We start from the raw sequence: 16,848 nt of genomic DNA, 5'->3' as shown, positions 1-16,848 counted from the left end.
TTTGCTTTGATCATTTCATGTTGGGATAATTGCTTATCAAAAAGCCTCCTCTGAGGTTGGCACAAATATGGGCCTCACAAGTGAAACGTTTTCCTTATAAAAAATACATTTGACATGCTTGATTCGATTTTCTAAATTTTTCCCGCTATGTGGGGATAATTATCAATAATTTCCTGTTGCATGGAGTTTGTCCAAGTCAGATCTTGCAAGAACATAGTAAACAGCATAAAAAGGGCATAACAGCATTTAGCGGCAATCACCAGGGTCCGTTATTGCATATACACATGGACCAAAAGCTGTCATCTTATTCATGGTTTAGAGGACTAGGAGCTCGGCATCGGTTGATCAAAGCCAACTGCCATGTACCTATTAAGGTTTGAGCTTGCATTCAGACACCTTCTCCCAAGATTTGCAGCTCTTGTCTTCAGTGTCAGTTTTATACAATGCTAAGCGAGATATCTGGAAATTTAAGCTGCCAATGCTTTCATCAAGGACGTAAGCTTTCTCTCGAGCAGTTTTCTTCTCTTCATCTGTTAAATCCCCATACAGGAGGCTCAAGTGTGGCATATAGGCTGTAAAAGTGAAACAGGTCAGCAGAACCATTTACTACTCATTGTAAATAATAAGTAAAACTATCCATTTCTATTCATATTCTTCCTACATTTCCTTAAGAAAGCAAGAGGATTCACCAGTACTAACAACCTTGGTAGAAGATAAATTATATAAATGAGACACAGTTAACTATGTTTGAAGCAGAGCATTTCTGAAAAAGCAAGTACACTGCATGCTGAGAATTACCAGTTCCATACCACTATGAATTACTATAACGATATTATATTATTATGGTTTTTAATCTACCATGTCCACTGTATTATTCCTCATAAGATAAATGAGCCAATTCGTGTGAAAGAAATGAGTTGGGCAGTTCTAGATTTTCAATCACCCTTTTTCTGCCTTTCCTTCAAATCAAACATCACTTATGGTTTCATCAGTCAGTTTTGGTTTTACTCAAGAATATCTGGCAGATGGTAAGACTTATGTATCAATTTTTCCCACTACTTCTGATTATTGGTCACCCTCTTTTTCTCCGCAACCTGACTCTAGAACATAAGCTATGTAATTGTGTAATATTTGACACTTATGTGCATGCTTTTTCCTGCCTTATCAGAGATGCATATACTCAATTTACAGAGACACAGAGAAAGAGAGTGAATTACATATGATAAACAGAACAAGGCAGTGACATTCGGCAGTAGAAAGGTAACTTACGGGTTGAGTTCTTGTAACCAAAATGCCCACAGCAATGTGCACTAGCCTCGACCACCTGTTTCAAAGGAGTTCCATAACACTAATGTTAACGCACAGTTGATTTCATATCCATTAAATCCCATTAATGGAGCATGATAGAGAAACAAGGCCTAATTATCACTTGTGAAGTAGCAAATGATTCATAGTAAGTAACATCTTGACACCGGCTTACCACAGTATCACTTATTCTTCTACCTCTGTATCACATCTGTCTTTCTTTCAAATTCACTGAAATTGATGCAATTTATCATTTTCAATGCCACAGCAAGACAATCGAGAAATGCTTTCTACATCCTTAGTAGGAGGAAAATCATGCGCTTACTAACTCTTTTAGCTGAAAACAGAAAAGTAGTGTAGTCCAACATAATGTTCCCTCCATCCTTCCAAGTTAGCTTTCGATTTCTTTCTTTCTTCTGTTAGTTTATTTGTCTCCCGTTATCCACAGTTGCTTTAGCAAGCAACTTCTTTGATGCTCTGCCTCAGGCCAAAGGCCATCTTGACATCATTTTATCTCATTTTACAAGCTATGAAGACGGTGATCTTACAGCGCTCAGAAGTCAAAAGTCGAGGGGAGATGATTAAATTCAGCATATCAAACAACTCAAAAGCACGTTAATCACAGAACTCGTAGCCTCCAATTATCGCTGTCTCCGTATCTTGTTTGATCAGCGCGCAGTAACCAAATACTAATCCTAATCCTCCGCCCACCAATTTCAATATGCAATCAGATTTACTGTAAGAAAGTAGCTTTTACTAAAGTTACCTCAGGCGTTGGATGAAGCCGAAGGAAAACGCACTGATAAAAGAAACTGCCGGTGTCAACTTTCTCCACACTAGCGTCATACGCTTTGAGTTCCTCGCAGACCTTGTTGAACTTATCACACGCCTCCGTCTCCGTTAAGCTGATAGCGCCGACGACCGTAACGCGCGGCTCGAACTCGGGCCCACCGAACTCCGACCTGAGGCCCTCCATCAATTTCTTTAGCCGCGGAGTCAATTCCTCCGGCGGAAGTGCCCACACAGAATAGACATTTTTCTTGACTTGGGCCGGGGTACTGGTTGTACTCTCCATGAATATTGTGTAATGAGAAGAAAACCCGCAAAGTATTCCAGAAACGCAGAGATAGACGTGTAATTTGCTGTACGGTGAGTTGAAGTTCTTCTTCGGTGGTTTTACGCAGGGGATCTGGCGATGGTGGGGTGGCGACTGGCAAGGCGGTGGAGGAATACGGATTGGATGTGTTGGACAAAATCACATGGAGACCGTCGGATCATGTCAAGTGGACGTACATCAATAGTTAATAATAAAAGAATGTTGAAGTGCTATAGATTCAATTTTTTATTATAATTTAATGTGTAATTTTGCTTTGAGTCTGAAAAAAAAAATTACAAGATGAAATAAATGAGCAAAATATAAATTTAAAGTCAAAGTGAATACAAACAACTTTAGAAAAAGTAGTACAATATTTAGTAATAAAAACCGTTCAAAAATTATAATCATACATTCTTTACTTTTGCAAATAAAGTTTTAAGTGTAATAGGACTAAATAAAATAAAATACGAATAGAATGATTTATGATACACACTTCAGATATTCGGTATATAAAAAAATAAATCTCTAAATAATTTATTTATATGTTTCATAAAATAATGAAACTTCAAAATTAAAAAAATAAATAAATAACAGCAGCCGGACAGCGCGTCATTACATAAAAAAATATTATTTGAAATATTAAAATTAATTTATATTGATCATATATTTGTTGTATATTTTATATATTTAAAAATTTTATGAATAAATAATTATTACTTTACATACAATACATAGTTAAATATTTTATATTAATGCTGATTTAATTAAATATACTCAAAAGTTAAATCTTATAACTGTAATTTAATTAAAAATCATTTGTGGCAATCTCAAGTGTTATGTGCCCCCGTACATGTGAGGGAGCACAGAGTACCATTAACAACAAAAGTGTAAGAAAAGAAGAGAGCAGAAGCTATGTACATGTGAGGAAGCATAAAGTACCATTGACCACCACCATTTCCCGTCATCTATTTACGTACGTACACATAACATAACAAAAACAAAAAGCTTTCCACTTCTCATACTCCCGAAATAGACATACATTTATATATATATATATATATATATTCTTAATTTCATCAAACCATTCAACTCCACGACATTGTCAGGCTTCCATGTCTCTCCTTATGGGAATGCTGCTATTTTCTTCATCTCTGTGCTCTCCACCTCGATTGCAAACCCCTTTCCATTCTGCTTCCAGTAATCTGCCTGTGGATTAATCCGCTCCGGCTCCGGCACCGCCAGTTCAGCCCTGGCAGCCTTCAGGGAGTCAGTTGATATGTTGTACTTGTCATCCCTCTTTTTCACTAGATCCAGCTTCACAATCCCCAAATCCAGTTCTTGGGGCGACATCATCAGCGCCGGCGGACCCATCGGAAGCTTATCACCTCTGTCAGTCTGCCAGGTGCACCAGAACTTGCCGTAGGTCTTGGCAAGATTTTCAAGTTCGGGCCTGACTACCATTTCTGGAACCCGGGGATTCACCCAAAGTCCTGATTTTATCTCATGTGCATGGGAGTGCCATAGTTTCTGTTCTTCTGGAGATAAGCTCTCAAATATTCCACCAGATATAATATACTCCACACCTGCACCATCCACATTAATTATTTATAATTCATGACTAATAATAATTAAGAAAGACAAACAAAAATCTATAAGAATTAAATAAAGGACCGATGAGGCGGGCGGTGGAGTCGTCGGAGTCGTAAACGGCGCACTGGAGGAAGTCCTGGTTGAGGCGGGTGACGTAATGGTGAGTCTCGATTTGGCGAGTCATGTCATGGCTGTAGAGAGCGAAAGTGCAGACGTGCTGGTTCATGTGCTTGATGGGCTTCAAAGATTGCAGCATCTGAGCCCCTTTGTCCAGCATGTGCTGCTCCACGCTCATCGGCTTCCCCGGCGGAATCTGCTCCCCGCCGGTCTTACCCGTCGTTTCCTCGGTTGTAGCCATAGGATATGCCTGATGATTATGAACTCTTTTTTCTTTTTTTTTCCTGTGTTGAATATTTGTAAGTTAAAAGCTTTGCGCATAGATGGATGGGGATGGAGTTTTGATAGTGATATAGAGGACAGAAGAGAAGTGTGGAGTGGCCACGTAGACATGCAGAGGCTGTCGAGGTGGCTCAGATTTGATGGGGCCTCACGGCAGGTGTTCAAGAAGAACGATGCTGTCTGCCTTTGCTTTGGACACGTTTTACCTTATTTGACTCAGAAATAATGAAAATCGACCACTCTACACTGGAAATGGCCGATCCCATAACTAGAGTGATTAATAGCGAATTAATTTTTTTATTTAAAATTTTATTGAATTTCACATTACATGAGCGCATAAAATCACGTGAATACAGATTATATTACAACGATTGTCATAAATTATAAAAGAAATAATATAGTTTGAGTCATTAATTAAGATACAAATAATTCCATTGAAGTCCAACAAAAATATCTAACTCAATCAAAGTGAGGTAGAAGTTTTAGTGTAAGAAAAAGATTATGTTTATACATAACAATTGTTATTTCACGCTATCTCCGCAAGCATATTAAACAAATCATAATATGAAATAAAAAGAAAAAAATAATTATGAAAAGATACAAATATAATTTGAAATGAAGAGAAAAAAAAAAAGAAGTATGTGAGAAATAATACGAAAAAAATAATAAATTATAATTATAAATTTATTGAAAATATAAAAATTTGTCAGGAGGAAAAAAGTATACGAAGATGGAGCAACGAGTTTGGAGAAAAAAATATAATCATAAATTATTAAAAATATTAATATTACTATTCTGATCTAAATTTTTTAAAAAATAAATAATCAAAAATTAAATTTGAATTATTAAAAAATTAACACAACACTTTATTTTATTTTTTTTATAGATATACTCCAAACATTGAAGAGAAGGCCAAACCAATGTTGAGGCAGGCACCCTTTACAGTTTACATAATGGATCACGTACGGGGGAACTCAATGGACCCCTACCTGACCTAAATTTAGGTATGTTCTTCCGCAAAACCAAATTAAATTAGATTAAAATTTGGTTAATACATGTGCACCCTTTATCTAATATAATTAATCAAACTTAGAAAAAAAAATGATTTACTTATTTTGAATTTTTAAGTTAGTAACTTGTTATTTAATACTTATTAGCTTATCTACTTAATCAATTAATTGTGAAATTAATTAAAACAATAAAATTGAATTTTTTTATATAAATTATCTAATATATAGGATATTAATATTGATATAAGCAATTTTTATTTATTATCTAATGTTTCTTTTAATCTGCGGTGTATGGATGCAAAGACCAATGCCAAATTTGCTAAAATACCATATGCAATACAAAATTAGCTAAAAACTTATTATTGAATACCAAACATAGAAATGTTGGGGTAATCTAATCGAATAGTGCGACATGATCGAATCAAATCAAAAGTTCTTGGCCCAAAAGACTTGAAAATACAGGAATCGAATCTTTGATCACAAGAAACACCACGAATTTCCATTCGAGAGTGATGGATGCAATCAGGGAAAGGGGGTCCTGGATTTCATCTCTGTGCTCTGAATATCGATGGCGAAACCTTTCCCCGTCTGCATCCAATAGTCGGGATAAGGACTTGTAGCCTCAGGCACTGGAATATCTATCCTCGTTTTTCTCAGTTCATCAGATGATATATTGTGTTTCAAATCCCTCTTCTCAACCAGCTCCGCCTTTATCATCCCCATGTTCACTCCTTGCGGTGACATCATCAGCGCAGGCGCACCCAGTGGCAGCCTCTCACCTCTATCAACCTGCCAAGTACACCAGAATTTGCCGTAGGTGCGGGCTAAGTCTTTGAGTTCCGGCTTCTCAATCATCTCAGGAACTCGAGGGTTCATCCACAGCCCTGATGTGATCTGCACCATATTTTATACAAATAAATTTGATTCATGGACGGACATTTTTAATAACAAAACAAAACTAATAATACCCACCTCGTACCCGTGAGAATGCCAAAGCTTCTGCTCATCAGGTGGAAGGGCGTCAAGAATTCGCTCTGATATTATATACTCCACGCCTACTCATTCAACCGCGATCCAGCAATTTCCAGTTCGGCGATTAATGCGTAAATTGTTGAGAAAATACAGCATATATGTATATATATAGATAAATAAATAGTTGAAATATTTACCGATGAGGCGGGCGGTGGAGTCGTCGGAGTCATAAACGGCGCACTGGAGGAAGTCCTGGTTGAGTCGGGTGACATAGTGGTGGGTGTGGATCTGGCGGGTCATGTCGTGGCTGTAAATGGCGAAGGTACAAACGTGCTGGCTCATCTTCTTGATGGGTTTAAGGGACTGCATCATCTGAGCCCCCTTATCGATAATATGCTGCCCCACCGTCATCGGTTTCCCCGGCGGCACTGACCCGTCGCCGGGTGGCATTGCACCTGGATTTTCGTCGCTTGAAGCCATTCCAACAGTGAACTAATCTATGTATAACCGGTTTGATTTTCAGCTTTTACTGTTTTCTTCTCATCAAAAAGTTGAGATATATATAATATATTTCCAATCTTGGTTGAGATTGTAAGGAGCTTCGGTTTATGAGGTGGGTTCTTGTCCAGTTTCCACGTAGCCATGCATGAAATCGAGGTGTCTGAAATCGCTTAATATCCTCTTGCCAATGGACGTCAGCGATGGAGGCTGCTATTCAAACAGTGATAAAATTTGGTGGGTGGTAACCGGCTGAATGGGTTTTGGTTGATTTAGGTTTCACATTTTTCTTTTCTGTTCATATTCTATATACAAATTGTAATAAAAGACCCTAAAAGAATTTTACAAGACCACAAATTTAACATGTATGAGCAAGGTTGAGTCAGAATTGGACATGCATGCTTAGTAAAACAGGACATCTTGATGCCTGTAATGCAACAAATGTTTGCCTCTTGATCAACACCGTGAGTTAATTTCTGAATTAAAAAAAGAAAACAAAAGAAGAGGAGGAAATTATTATACCAAGAAGTAACAGTTCAGCTCCATAAACGTCATACCTTAAAAATCAGAAACAAAGCTGTTTTTTTCCTTAAACAATCAAAACGAATTCTAAAATTACAGCAGTATTAACACCTTTTGTCATGGAGTGTACTAATACAGTAATTAATACTACAGTACAGGCAGACTTTCTTTAGGTTTTGTCCAAGAACTCGCTCTGATCTACTTCCCATCTTGAATTTTGCTCAAAACATTACCTCAAAGATAAAGAATGCTATGGCTCTACATTCTGTAGGTCATGCACTCTACTCTCACTTGTAATTTCAGGGCCCTCTTGCCTGTACTTGTACCTCGTTGAAACGAACAGATAGATACAGAAGTTAAGCAGGCTCAACATGGAAAGCAGCCAATAGAAAAGATTCAAATGCCCCCTGTTGATCTTATTTCCAGCCAGCCAGCCTCCGCTCCTGGTAATATCCTTTGTTGCGCTGTTCACTATCTTCACAATAATGGTGCTGAGGAAGTAACCAAGAGCCATTGAGGTCCAAAGGAAACAGCTGGAGATTGACTTAAGATCATTCGGCACTTGGGAATAGAAAAATTCTAGCAGCCCAACATAAGTGAACATGTCAGCTATCCCGAATATGAAGTACTGAAACGAAAGCCAAAACACGCTAATGGGGATTGGTGGCTGCAACAATGGGATTGCATCCAGCATGTTGTGGTCTTTTGCAACCTGTTTTCGCTTATGTTCCACGATTGCTGCCACTGCCATGGACAGACATGAGAGGATGAGCCCGACTCCAACTCGTTGCAGGTGTGTTATGCCGGTTGAGATGCCTGTGAATTTTCGAGCTAATGGAACGAAAACTCTGTCGTATACTGGGACGATGATGACCAGAAACGCGACAGGAATGATGGGGAGAGATGCAGGTGGTATCTTGAAATGCTTGGTGATGCTCGTGTCCATGGTGACGCCCTGCTGGATTGAGAAGGTTTGCAGCTGAGCCAAGCAAAGAGTCATGATTATAGTGCAGCAAAAGATTGGAACCATGTTTAGTAAGATTTTAGCATTTTCCACTTGTGTGATTCTGCAGAGTTTCCATGGACTTGGCCTTGGCGTGTCAGGTGCTAAAGATGTCTGGATGGCTGCTTTGTCCAAGAACCTGGTAAATGAACAATGTTTGTAATTTTCGTACTGATATTTATTCAAACTTACATCCTCATGTAATTCGGTAACTAATTTAATGTAACAAGCTCAGCATCAGGCAACCTGAAAGCACTAGTGTGAGATAGAAATTCGGCTTGGTTTGCAGCTTCCGAGTCTCGGTTAATCTCATAGAGTTCATTAGAGTCCTGGGGCAGTCGAAGCTTTCTGTTGCGGATGGCTGCAACATAAACCTGCTTGCACGAAGAGAAAAGATCCATTTAAGTAAACGTGATTAGTGCAATGAAACTTATGTTTTATTTTTATGTACCTGTAGAATTTCAGTGAGGGCACTACTCCCGTTAATAACATGGTATCTATACTGCTGTAATCCAACAGCAAAGATTACTATCCCAAAGAACATCGCAACGGTGCTAACAGCAAAACCCCAATCCCAACCTTTATGATCCTGGATCCAGACAAAAAAGGTCAAACTAATTGCACCTCCGATGCATACTGCCAGAAGAAGCCAATTAAAGAAACTTGACTTTTGTTTTGTCTCTTCTGGATCCTTATCATCAAACTGATCAGCACCATGAGAGGGCAAAGCAGATTTAACGCCTCCGGAGCCCAGGGCCACCAAGTAGAGAGCCACAAAGAGCAGTGCAGCATTTGCTCCGCCAAGTTGAATACATTTGGAGTTTGGATCATAGATGTTGCAGAGGGGGGGCTTGAGATGACGATAGTGAGCTTGCAATGCTAGCAATCCAAGCCCCTAGACGGACAGAGTCTCTGTAAGTATAAGGAGAAAAAAGAAAAAATCTTTTTATTCGAAAACAAGTAACCTATACGATACTTACTAAAGCCTCGATGCATGTTGCAACAAGAACTGTTTTGAATCTGCCAATGTAAGTGTCTGCTAAGAAGGCCATGAGGATGGTAAGAATGTAGCTAGTGCCCATGTAATTTGTCAATTGGTTCGCTGCATCGGCTATGTTGAAGTGCATCACCTCAGTAAAGTATGTCACTAGATTAACTGCCAAAGCCATCGTTGCCATGTTCTCGAAAGTAAACGCCCCTTCAAGTGCATAAACGAAAACCAGAGTCACAAAATTGTTAGTATTTGTTGCATTTTTGTACCGAGAAGGGCATTCAAGTTACTGATGTGTATTAGCTTTCCAGATTTTACACAGCCATGCATTACCTAAAATGAGTAAAGAAGCACGAGATCCACCATGTTTATCTTTCTGTGCTGTTTTTCCTCTCCAATCCACCTTCCCTTCAATAAGTTCAGCTTTATCCTGCACATACATGATTGCAAGTTAAAAGAGATGTGAATATGAGAAAATGCTTTACGGCGTACATGAAAAATGAAATGAAGAGTCCCGGATACCATTGGTAGCTGGAATTTTAAGCCCCTGTTGCAGAAAATTCGACAATAGCAAGATTGCCAAAAGCTAGAAGTAAAGAAGCTATAAATATGCATGAATAATATGGATTGTGATTACTGATTCTTAATTAGATATCAGGAAACAGTTGATTTTTGTCTGAACTATCTTTGTACAGAGTGCAGGAATTTTGCCGACTTAGATTCTATTTTGACATTGTCAGCAGTGAGCTATGATTACGTAATGCAAACATGAACAACAGGAACAGAACAGTGATATGGCGACATTCATATTCCCCCCCCCCCCCCCCCTCTCCCGGCTGTGAAATTCGGGCTATATCTGAACTTTCCTCTTTATGGTACTTCATATGCTGGTGTTTAGTATGCAACCACTAGCTTCACGTCCGCATCATCATTCCTTTGCCTTGCAAGTCATATTCTATCACTTTCACAAATTATATAATTTAGAATTTCATTGGTTACATCTTACACGACAGCCAAGAGATTCCAAAAACATTGGAGTTCATCAAAATTGAGTGCCTGAGATCATTGATCCGTTATTACACCTACTGGTTCAAACTTATCAAATATCGTGAGTCCTTTTCTTGGACACCGTTGGTATCTTTTTTTCTTGGACAGTCTGGTTAACTCTTGTCAAAGCCTGCATGCATTAGGACAGCAACATTGTAGCAGGGCATGTCTACTTCTGGAAACCTTCTTCTAAGGATGCTGTGTGATGAACATATTCAAATTTCATATGGACAAGTATTTCCTGTAATTACAGTACTAATATCAAACTTTCACTTGTAATTTTCAGACTGAAGAAATGGTAACCAGAGATACCACTCATTAGTTGAACTTGTCTGTGAAAAACAAACTATTTCAAGTTGAGATGACGCAGATCCAACGTCCAGGAGCACAATAAAATGTAAAAAACCAATCTATATAATACAAAATTCTCTTTTATTAAGTAGTACTTGAATAAGTAACAAAATATCAGCAACTGAAAAATGCTCCACCACAATGAATAATTATAATCAACAAATGTACACAAGAATAGACTAATACCATAGCCTGTGCAGAGAACGCTGAAATCCGGCTAACCTGTGTATGGAGGTACAAGAAAGAAAAATCCTAGAAATATGATCTATCAGTAGTTCAATAGAGAGTATTTCACGCGTAAGATAATTTTCCCTTTGTCAACTCCAAGCTTGGCTCCGGTTACCAACCAGTGACCTGGCATATCTTGGGGCCCTTTCGACATTTCCGTCATATCCACTATTTTCGCCAGTTTCCCAAGTTGACTGGAGCCATCTCCTTTCTCGTTTGGCAACGAGGATGATGAACCATCAGGCTTTTGTGCAGCGGACAGATTGGAGGGGTTATGATCCCATACAGATCGCCTTATTGTACACCCTGGTACTTTGGAGAAGAGGAGTTTGAGGTGCAAGACGCTTTTCGCACCAAAATCCCAGACGCCTAGTTGGGCACCAGTGACGATGTGAACACCAGAGAGATCTCCGATGCATGTATCTGTATATTCTATTGGTGCAGTACTCACATGGGAAAAATTTTTCCACTTAATTGGTTCAAACCATCGGCTGTCCTGTTCTTCAGGCCCTTGCCACCTGGGCGCACCAATTGCCATGTGTGCATCCCAATGGGGTTGAAGAATCTTAGGAAGAGAAACAAGATGCTGCAAGTTAATAGCAAGACGGTTCTGTTTGCTGCCTTCAAGGCTGAGTTTTAGTCCAGTGACTGGCTTACGCCCAACTGTAACCTGCATATTCATGAAAAGATAGAGATTTGAAACTGAAAATAATTGCAAGTATTTACTCGTAAATCAGCAAGAAGAAGATGATGAAACCGAGGTTTTTCTATATCTTATGGCTACCGAACTAGAGCTTATCTCATCGTAATGAAGCAAAAGTGAAAATATATTTTCCAATCACCAATTACAGTTGATGGTTTCAGATCACCAGTCAAGTAACCCAACCAGCCTAAGCTTTCATATTCGAATAAAGAACTCATTCCTTGTATAAAACAGCACAACTAGGGGATAATAATTAATACATGAGCTCCAAATCTTCTAAGTAAATAGTTGCTTGCGTTACATTAAAACAACCAAGCAACATGTATGCATGTATTTCAATTACAACCGGATGCAGATGAGATGCATGCATCCATACTCACAAGATTACCAATCTGAACTTACAAATACACTCTGTAAATCAATCAGGGTGCTGAATAGAAATCCCAGCTCTGTTGCTCTACAGTTAGTTTTCGGAATTAATTAAATAAGAAAGGCTTCAGTTTCTGAACTACACAGTAACAGGGGTGCTTCTTGCCAGTTCTGAACTTAAGGTACATACTGCAACTATGTTGCCATCAGCTCACTAGATGAGAAAAACAGTTGCCAGGCACATATCATAGAGTGGCATATACAGAAAAGAGACACCCTTTTTATGATTAATTGATTCATTTATTTCTCATTTAAGCAGGAAAGAGGATTTCCAAAGGACTGATACTGGATTTAAGGAAAAATTTACACATCAAATAAACCGAATATAGCATTTCTGAAATAATATACCTGATCCGGGCTTATATAAAGCTTGGCACCCATTAAGCTGAACTGCAGAGACGGGCAAACGGGCTCTTTCCTTTGCAGGTTGTTCTGCTCTGGAGCCCAAACCCGAGAAATTTGGAAATCTAAGAAATACTGAAGATCCTCAATAGGTGGCTTGTCTGAACAAAGTGGAATGACGTGATACAAGATTAGAAAAAGCATCTTTCTTAATGAAACCATCAAGGATCAAGACATAACTGTTTTCAGTATTGAGCATCATTGCATATGGCTGGAAAATTGCATTATTACTTGCTGACCTGCACTAATATGAAATCAACAAGTCCACCACTTATGCAGCACAAATAATTTAGATTTAGGATTTGCAAAGATGAGGCATAAGCTACCGGTGTCTCTTAACCGGTGAAACAAATACAAATTTACTTTCCATAAATGCGCGTCAAACATGTCTTTCACAGAGTCCTCAAAGCATGCAACTATTTCTATATGTTGAAACTACTTGTGCGAAGCCAAAATTAAGCAAAGATGTGAAGGTAAAAAGACAAGACAAAATATGCCAAACAATAGAAGATAATGGTATAATGATTCAAACGACCAAAACTCATATGATCCATAACAATGTATTCTTCAGCCTCAAAATATATTGTTAGGAATATCTACGAAAACACAGAAATGGATTCAAATCTTAACTAGAGAAAATAACAATAACAATAGATAGAACACGTTCTTACACTCCAAGTACAACTCAATAGCACGAGTTAAGTGTTTTATTCCAGGCACCCCTTCAAGCAAAGAAACGATAGGCGTAAATGTCATGTTGATCACGTCAGGTGCTCCTTCCACAGTCCTGGCCCACCTGGCATAGCTCTGTTCAAGGTCATCTCCCCCTCTCCTTCTGAAAATGACGGTAACATCCTGCAGATAAATTAACCCCATTTACTTCACCATGTTCATCATCTATACTAGAGGTTGCAAGGAAATTCGACATGTGCTCCCAACAAAACTATCCCAGAGCAAGTGTAACATTATAAGGAAAAAACCAATTTTCAGTAGGATTTCTTAAAAGAAATAAATGCTTTAATAAGCCAAATTCCAGTAAGATTAGTTCAAACTAAGCCAAAATTACTCATAAGGAACACTGCTTCCCTAACCTTGTCCTTGTACTTTAAGGCACCAGCACTTGTATTGCCCTTCGAATCTGAGAACCTCTGCTCTCCAATGTCTTTCACATAGTTTTCAATATCTGATACTGATAAAGGTGATGATTGGTGTTGTCGAATATAGACTATATCCCTTCCACCAATTGTAGCAGAGGTGACAATATGGGTCCCATAGTTTTCAATAAAGCTGAGATAGAAACATTCATGTTAGATACAAAAAGATAATGTAGTCAAACTTCTCCAAGTTTATAGTTAATCACACCATTATCTAATGAAAAATATTCTTCAAGATTCTCAATGCATGAAATGCTTAGAAACATGGTTGGTGCATGAATGATAAATGCCAAAAGAAGTGGAGTTCTGACAAAAGACTTGATCGATATTAGCAGTGAAGCTTTTCAGTCCGTCATCCTTCACAAGCACCCAAACAAGCATACTTTTCAATAGCCTATATGATTAGTCAGTTTTAAAACTAAAAGACCACAAGATTATTAATTGTAAGAACATGAATATTAAAGGAACTTATTTCATGTATTATCCAAGCCAAACATTACAGACCAGTGAAAATAAGAAGATAGTACTTTGAGAAAATGTTTCACCTTGCCAAGGACGCAGGATCCCAAGAATATGGAACAGCGCGTTTTATTTCATCACGTAAAACTAAATTGTGTTTTGCAAGTTTAACGCTAAATAGTGGGATGACGTATCCAACCATGGCAAGTGATTTTGTGGCAGCTGCATCAAGTTGCCAAGATCCGCTGAAATTAAACATAGAATTAAAGCTTCCAAGTGGTATATGACCAGGCACACTTGACTTTTCATTGAAGTATTTTGCCATCTGTAAGTCCAAGTACCAAAATGAATCATTAGATCTTATAAGCCACAACTGAGACATTCAGGCAAGCATATTTAAATTTTATATCCTATAAAGAATGGACTGCAACCACTCCATCTCAGTAGACAAAGATGGTCATCAGTATTGGTTATACATCTAATGGAAAACAAAATGTCCTTCCCCAAGTGTACGTATCACCTCTAGAAGTAAAAATATTGGTTAAAAAATAAGGATGCTCGTACTGATGCATACAAAAGTTTCAAATTACATATATTGGAAGGACTGTAACTTTCACTTTGCACTCTTGAAGGTTACATGCTGACCACCTATTTTTAGTTTGATACAAATGAAACATGCAAGTAAAATCAAAAGGAAGAAATCACGATTGTATATCACAATACATACACAGATATGATAGTCAAAGTTACAACCATTCTCATAAACCTAATCTAATTAGAATCAATTTCCAATACATCTGAAAGACTTTAGTGGGCATAAGAATCAATATCTTAAAGTAGGGTGAAAGTAAAGAGAAAAATTTGTGACAAGATGAAGAATACATGCATCCCATCCTTCACTTGTCAATTATTTACCATGGTTCCCAGTCTCTAGGGGAATAAAAGATTTAGCTTTAGATGGCCAATATTGCACAGATAACAACGTTAATACAGTTTCCTTCTTGCCTGAGAAACGTGCAAGAAGCCCTCCCCAAACGAAATTCAAGGGTGAAATCTTTAGGATGCCATGAAAATTGAGGCAGTATATTCTTATCAACCATTTGAACGGAGTATTTACTTTATACTTATCAACTATCTAACCAAGATTCATATATATAGCATCACTATATTATGAACATTATACTCTCACCAACCATTTGAAACAGGATCCACATATCAATTCTGTCTCAGATTGAACATCCAGAATATCAAAAGCACACATCACAACAAGGAAATTGCACATTCCAGATGAGCCCCTTAATCCAGTCAGTATCAAGGAGTACGAAATCATCCAGTCAACTGGCGCGGCACCAATCAAGAGAGAACCCCTAATTCAAGAACTTTATGAAACTCGTATATTTGTTAACTGTCAAACTCCACCAAAGGATACCATAACCAACCAAGACGAATTCAGCATCATAACCAGAAAAGAATAACCATAACAGATAAAAGACACATCCCGTAAAACAAGTTCAAAGAGAAGGGATGAAAATAACTGAAGGCTCAAGATAAAAACTGACCTCATGAAAGCTCCAAACAGGGGTCTTCTCGTTAGAACTCTGGCCTCTGGAGCATTCAATGTCAACAGACACATCCGGGATCACACAAGATTCAGAGATTTCAAGATTTCTCGTTTGCTCTTCATCAATATGCACCAAACGAGACCCTGGGGCACCCTTACAGTACAACAGCCTGATATCGGAAGTGACGTCAAAGCCACGACCAAGTGCTTGGAGTGAGTTGCAGAGCGTGGTGATTAGTGCATTTTCTGGAACAGTTAAGCCTCCGGTGCTACTTAGGTTCTTATTCGGAGATGACGCCATGGAATGATACAGATTCATAAATGGTTCTTCATCAGCACTGTATCATACAATCAAAAAAAAAAAGAAACCGAGAATTTTTGGGGGTTTTCTTGATGAGTTTCTTTCTTGGGAGGCCTGAGAAGATGGGGGATGGCGGTGTTGGTGAGTCAAAGGTTGGACTTTGGACATAACAAATAACAATGCTCTTGTTGTTGGCTTTGGTTTGGTTGTTTGAATCAAAGGGCGGACGTTTGACTCTGACTGTAATAATGCAAAAAACGCGTTGTCCTCTTCTATGGATAATCTTGATATTTATTGACGACACCTTCTCTCTCTCTCTCTCTCTCCTGTCTGAGGCGACTTCTCATCTTTCAACATTATATTCTGCTAATTATAATCAGTTTTCCAGGTTGCTTTGGAGGAACAAAACTGCTGCTTTATTACTAAAAATGCATTGCATAGTTCAACTATTAAATATATTCATTCTGTCATTAATATCATAATCTCAAATATTACAACATACAAAATTATTTTAGACTATTGGTAATTTTTGTAAGAAAAGTTGAATATGATCAAAGCGAAATTCGATACGTAACCTACAACAGGATCATAGGATGGTCATTGTTATTGCAAGAACTCAATGAATATTACAGTTCACCTCCCATAATATCCAATTGTATATACAACTTTTGATGTAAGAATATTTACGACCAACCATCGAATAATTTTCAGAATATTATGGACTTGTTATATGCCGATAGTATTTTTGTTAGAAGTTTTTTGAAATAGTGAGGCGTTATCCTTGCGAGAGGACAAAAACAATCATTCGTCGAACACTTATCTGATTA

The 16,848-nt window shown here is 38.1% G+C and overlaps 5 protein-coding genes across 6 annotated transcripts; all 5 read right to left on the bottom strand.

Moving 5' to 3' along the window:
* Nucleotides 1–217: 217 nt before the first annotated feature.
* On the bottom strand, nucleotides 218–2,658 carry LOC105180294 (cyclic phosphodiesterase). The gene is made up of 3 exons (XM_088876018.1): nucleotides 2,072–2,658; nucleotides 1,270–1,324; nucleotides 218–572 (listed from the first exon to the last, which is right to left on the bottom strand). The coding sequence occupies exons 1-3, from the start codon at nucleotides 2,378–2,380 to the stop codon at nucleotides 370–372; spliced, it is 567 nt and encodes a 188-aa protein (XP_088732144.1). The 5' UTR covers nucleotides 2,381–2,658; the 3' UTR covers nucleotides 218–369.
* A 662-nt stretch (nucleotides 2,659–3,320) lies between these two features.
* Nucleotides 3,321–4,447, bottom strand: LOC105180243 (oil body-associated protein 2A). The gene is made up of 2 exons (XM_011103920.3): nucleotides 4,073–4,447; nucleotides 3,321–3,984 (listed from the first exon to the last, which is right to left on the bottom strand). Exons 1-2 carry the CDS (start codon nucleotides 4,347–4,349, stop codon nucleotides 3,524–3,526), a joined length of 738 nt encoding a protein of 245 aa, XP_011102222.2. The 5' UTR covers nucleotides 4,350–4,447; the 3' UTR covers nucleotides 3,321–3,523.
* Nucleotides 4,448–5,744: 1,297 nt separating this feature from the next.
* On the bottom strand, nucleotides 5,745–6,925 carry LOC105155341 (oil body-associated protein 2A). Its single transcript, XM_088876101.1, has 3 exons — nucleotides 6,570–6,925; nucleotides 6,373–6,455; nucleotides 5,745–6,294 (listed from the first exon to the last, which is right to left on the bottom strand). Exons 1-3 carry the CDS (start codon nucleotides 6,850–6,852, stop codon nucleotides 5,923–5,925), a joined length of 738 nt encoding a protein of 245 aa, XP_088732227.1. The 5' UTR covers nucleotides 6,853–6,925; the 3' UTR covers nucleotides 5,745–5,922.
* A 480-nt stretch (nucleotides 6,926–7,405) lies between these two features.
* LOC105179965 (protein NRT1/ PTR FAMILY 4.5) lies at nucleotides 7,406–10,713 on the bottom strand. 2 transcript variants are annotated; one of them, XM_088876010.1, is made up of 6 exons: nucleotides 10,473–10,713; nucleotides 9,720–9,816; nucleotides 9,376–9,593; nucleotides 8,847–9,290; nucleotides 8,642–8,769; nucleotides 7,406–8,534 (listed from the first exon to the last, which is right to left on the bottom strand). In XM_088876010.1, the coding sequence occupies exons 3-6, from the start codon at nucleotides 9,571–9,573 to the stop codon at nucleotides 7,643–7,645; spliced, it is 1,662 nt and encodes a 553-aa protein (XP_088732136.1). In that variant the 5' UTR covers nucleotides 9,574–9,593; nucleotides 9,720–9,816; nucleotides 10,473–10,713; the 3' UTR covers nucleotides 7,406–7,642. The 2 variants fall into 2 exon arrangements, with proteins under 2 accessions (XP_088732136.1, XP_020547160.2); XM_020691501.2 differs by lacking the exon at nucleotides 10,473–10,713 and adding an exon at nucleotides 9,909–10,201.
* A 135-nt stretch (nucleotides 10,714–10,848) lies between these two features.
* LOC105179961 (MAC/Perforin domain-containing protein) lies at nucleotides 10,849–16,261 on the bottom strand. The gene is made up of 6 exons (XM_011103622.3): nucleotides 15,719–16,261; nucleotides 14,246–14,484; nucleotides 13,638–13,833; nucleotides 13,218–13,401; nucleotides 12,493–12,647; nucleotides 10,849–11,682 (listed from the first exon to the last, which is right to left on the bottom strand). Exons 1-6 carry the CDS (start codon nucleotides 16,037–16,039, stop codon nucleotides 11,053–11,055), a joined length of 1,725 nt encoding a protein of 574 aa, XP_011101924.2. The 5' UTR covers nucleotides 16,040–16,261; the 3' UTR covers nucleotides 10,849–11,052.
* Between the last annotated feature and the right edge of the window lie 587 nt (nucleotides 16,262–16,848).

This window comes from Sesamum indicum, linkage group LG12 (genome assembly GCF_026168435.1).
Source record: "Sesamum indicum cultivar Baizhima isolate 11 linkage group LG12, ASM2616843v1, whole genome shotgun sequence".
NCBI lineage: Eukaryota > Viridiplantae > Streptophyta > Magnoliopsida > Lamiales > Pedaliaceae > Sesamum > Sesamum indicum.
The sequence above is the reverse complement of the archived record's forward strand: the minus strand, read 5'-3'. Positions and strand labels throughout refer to the sequence as shown.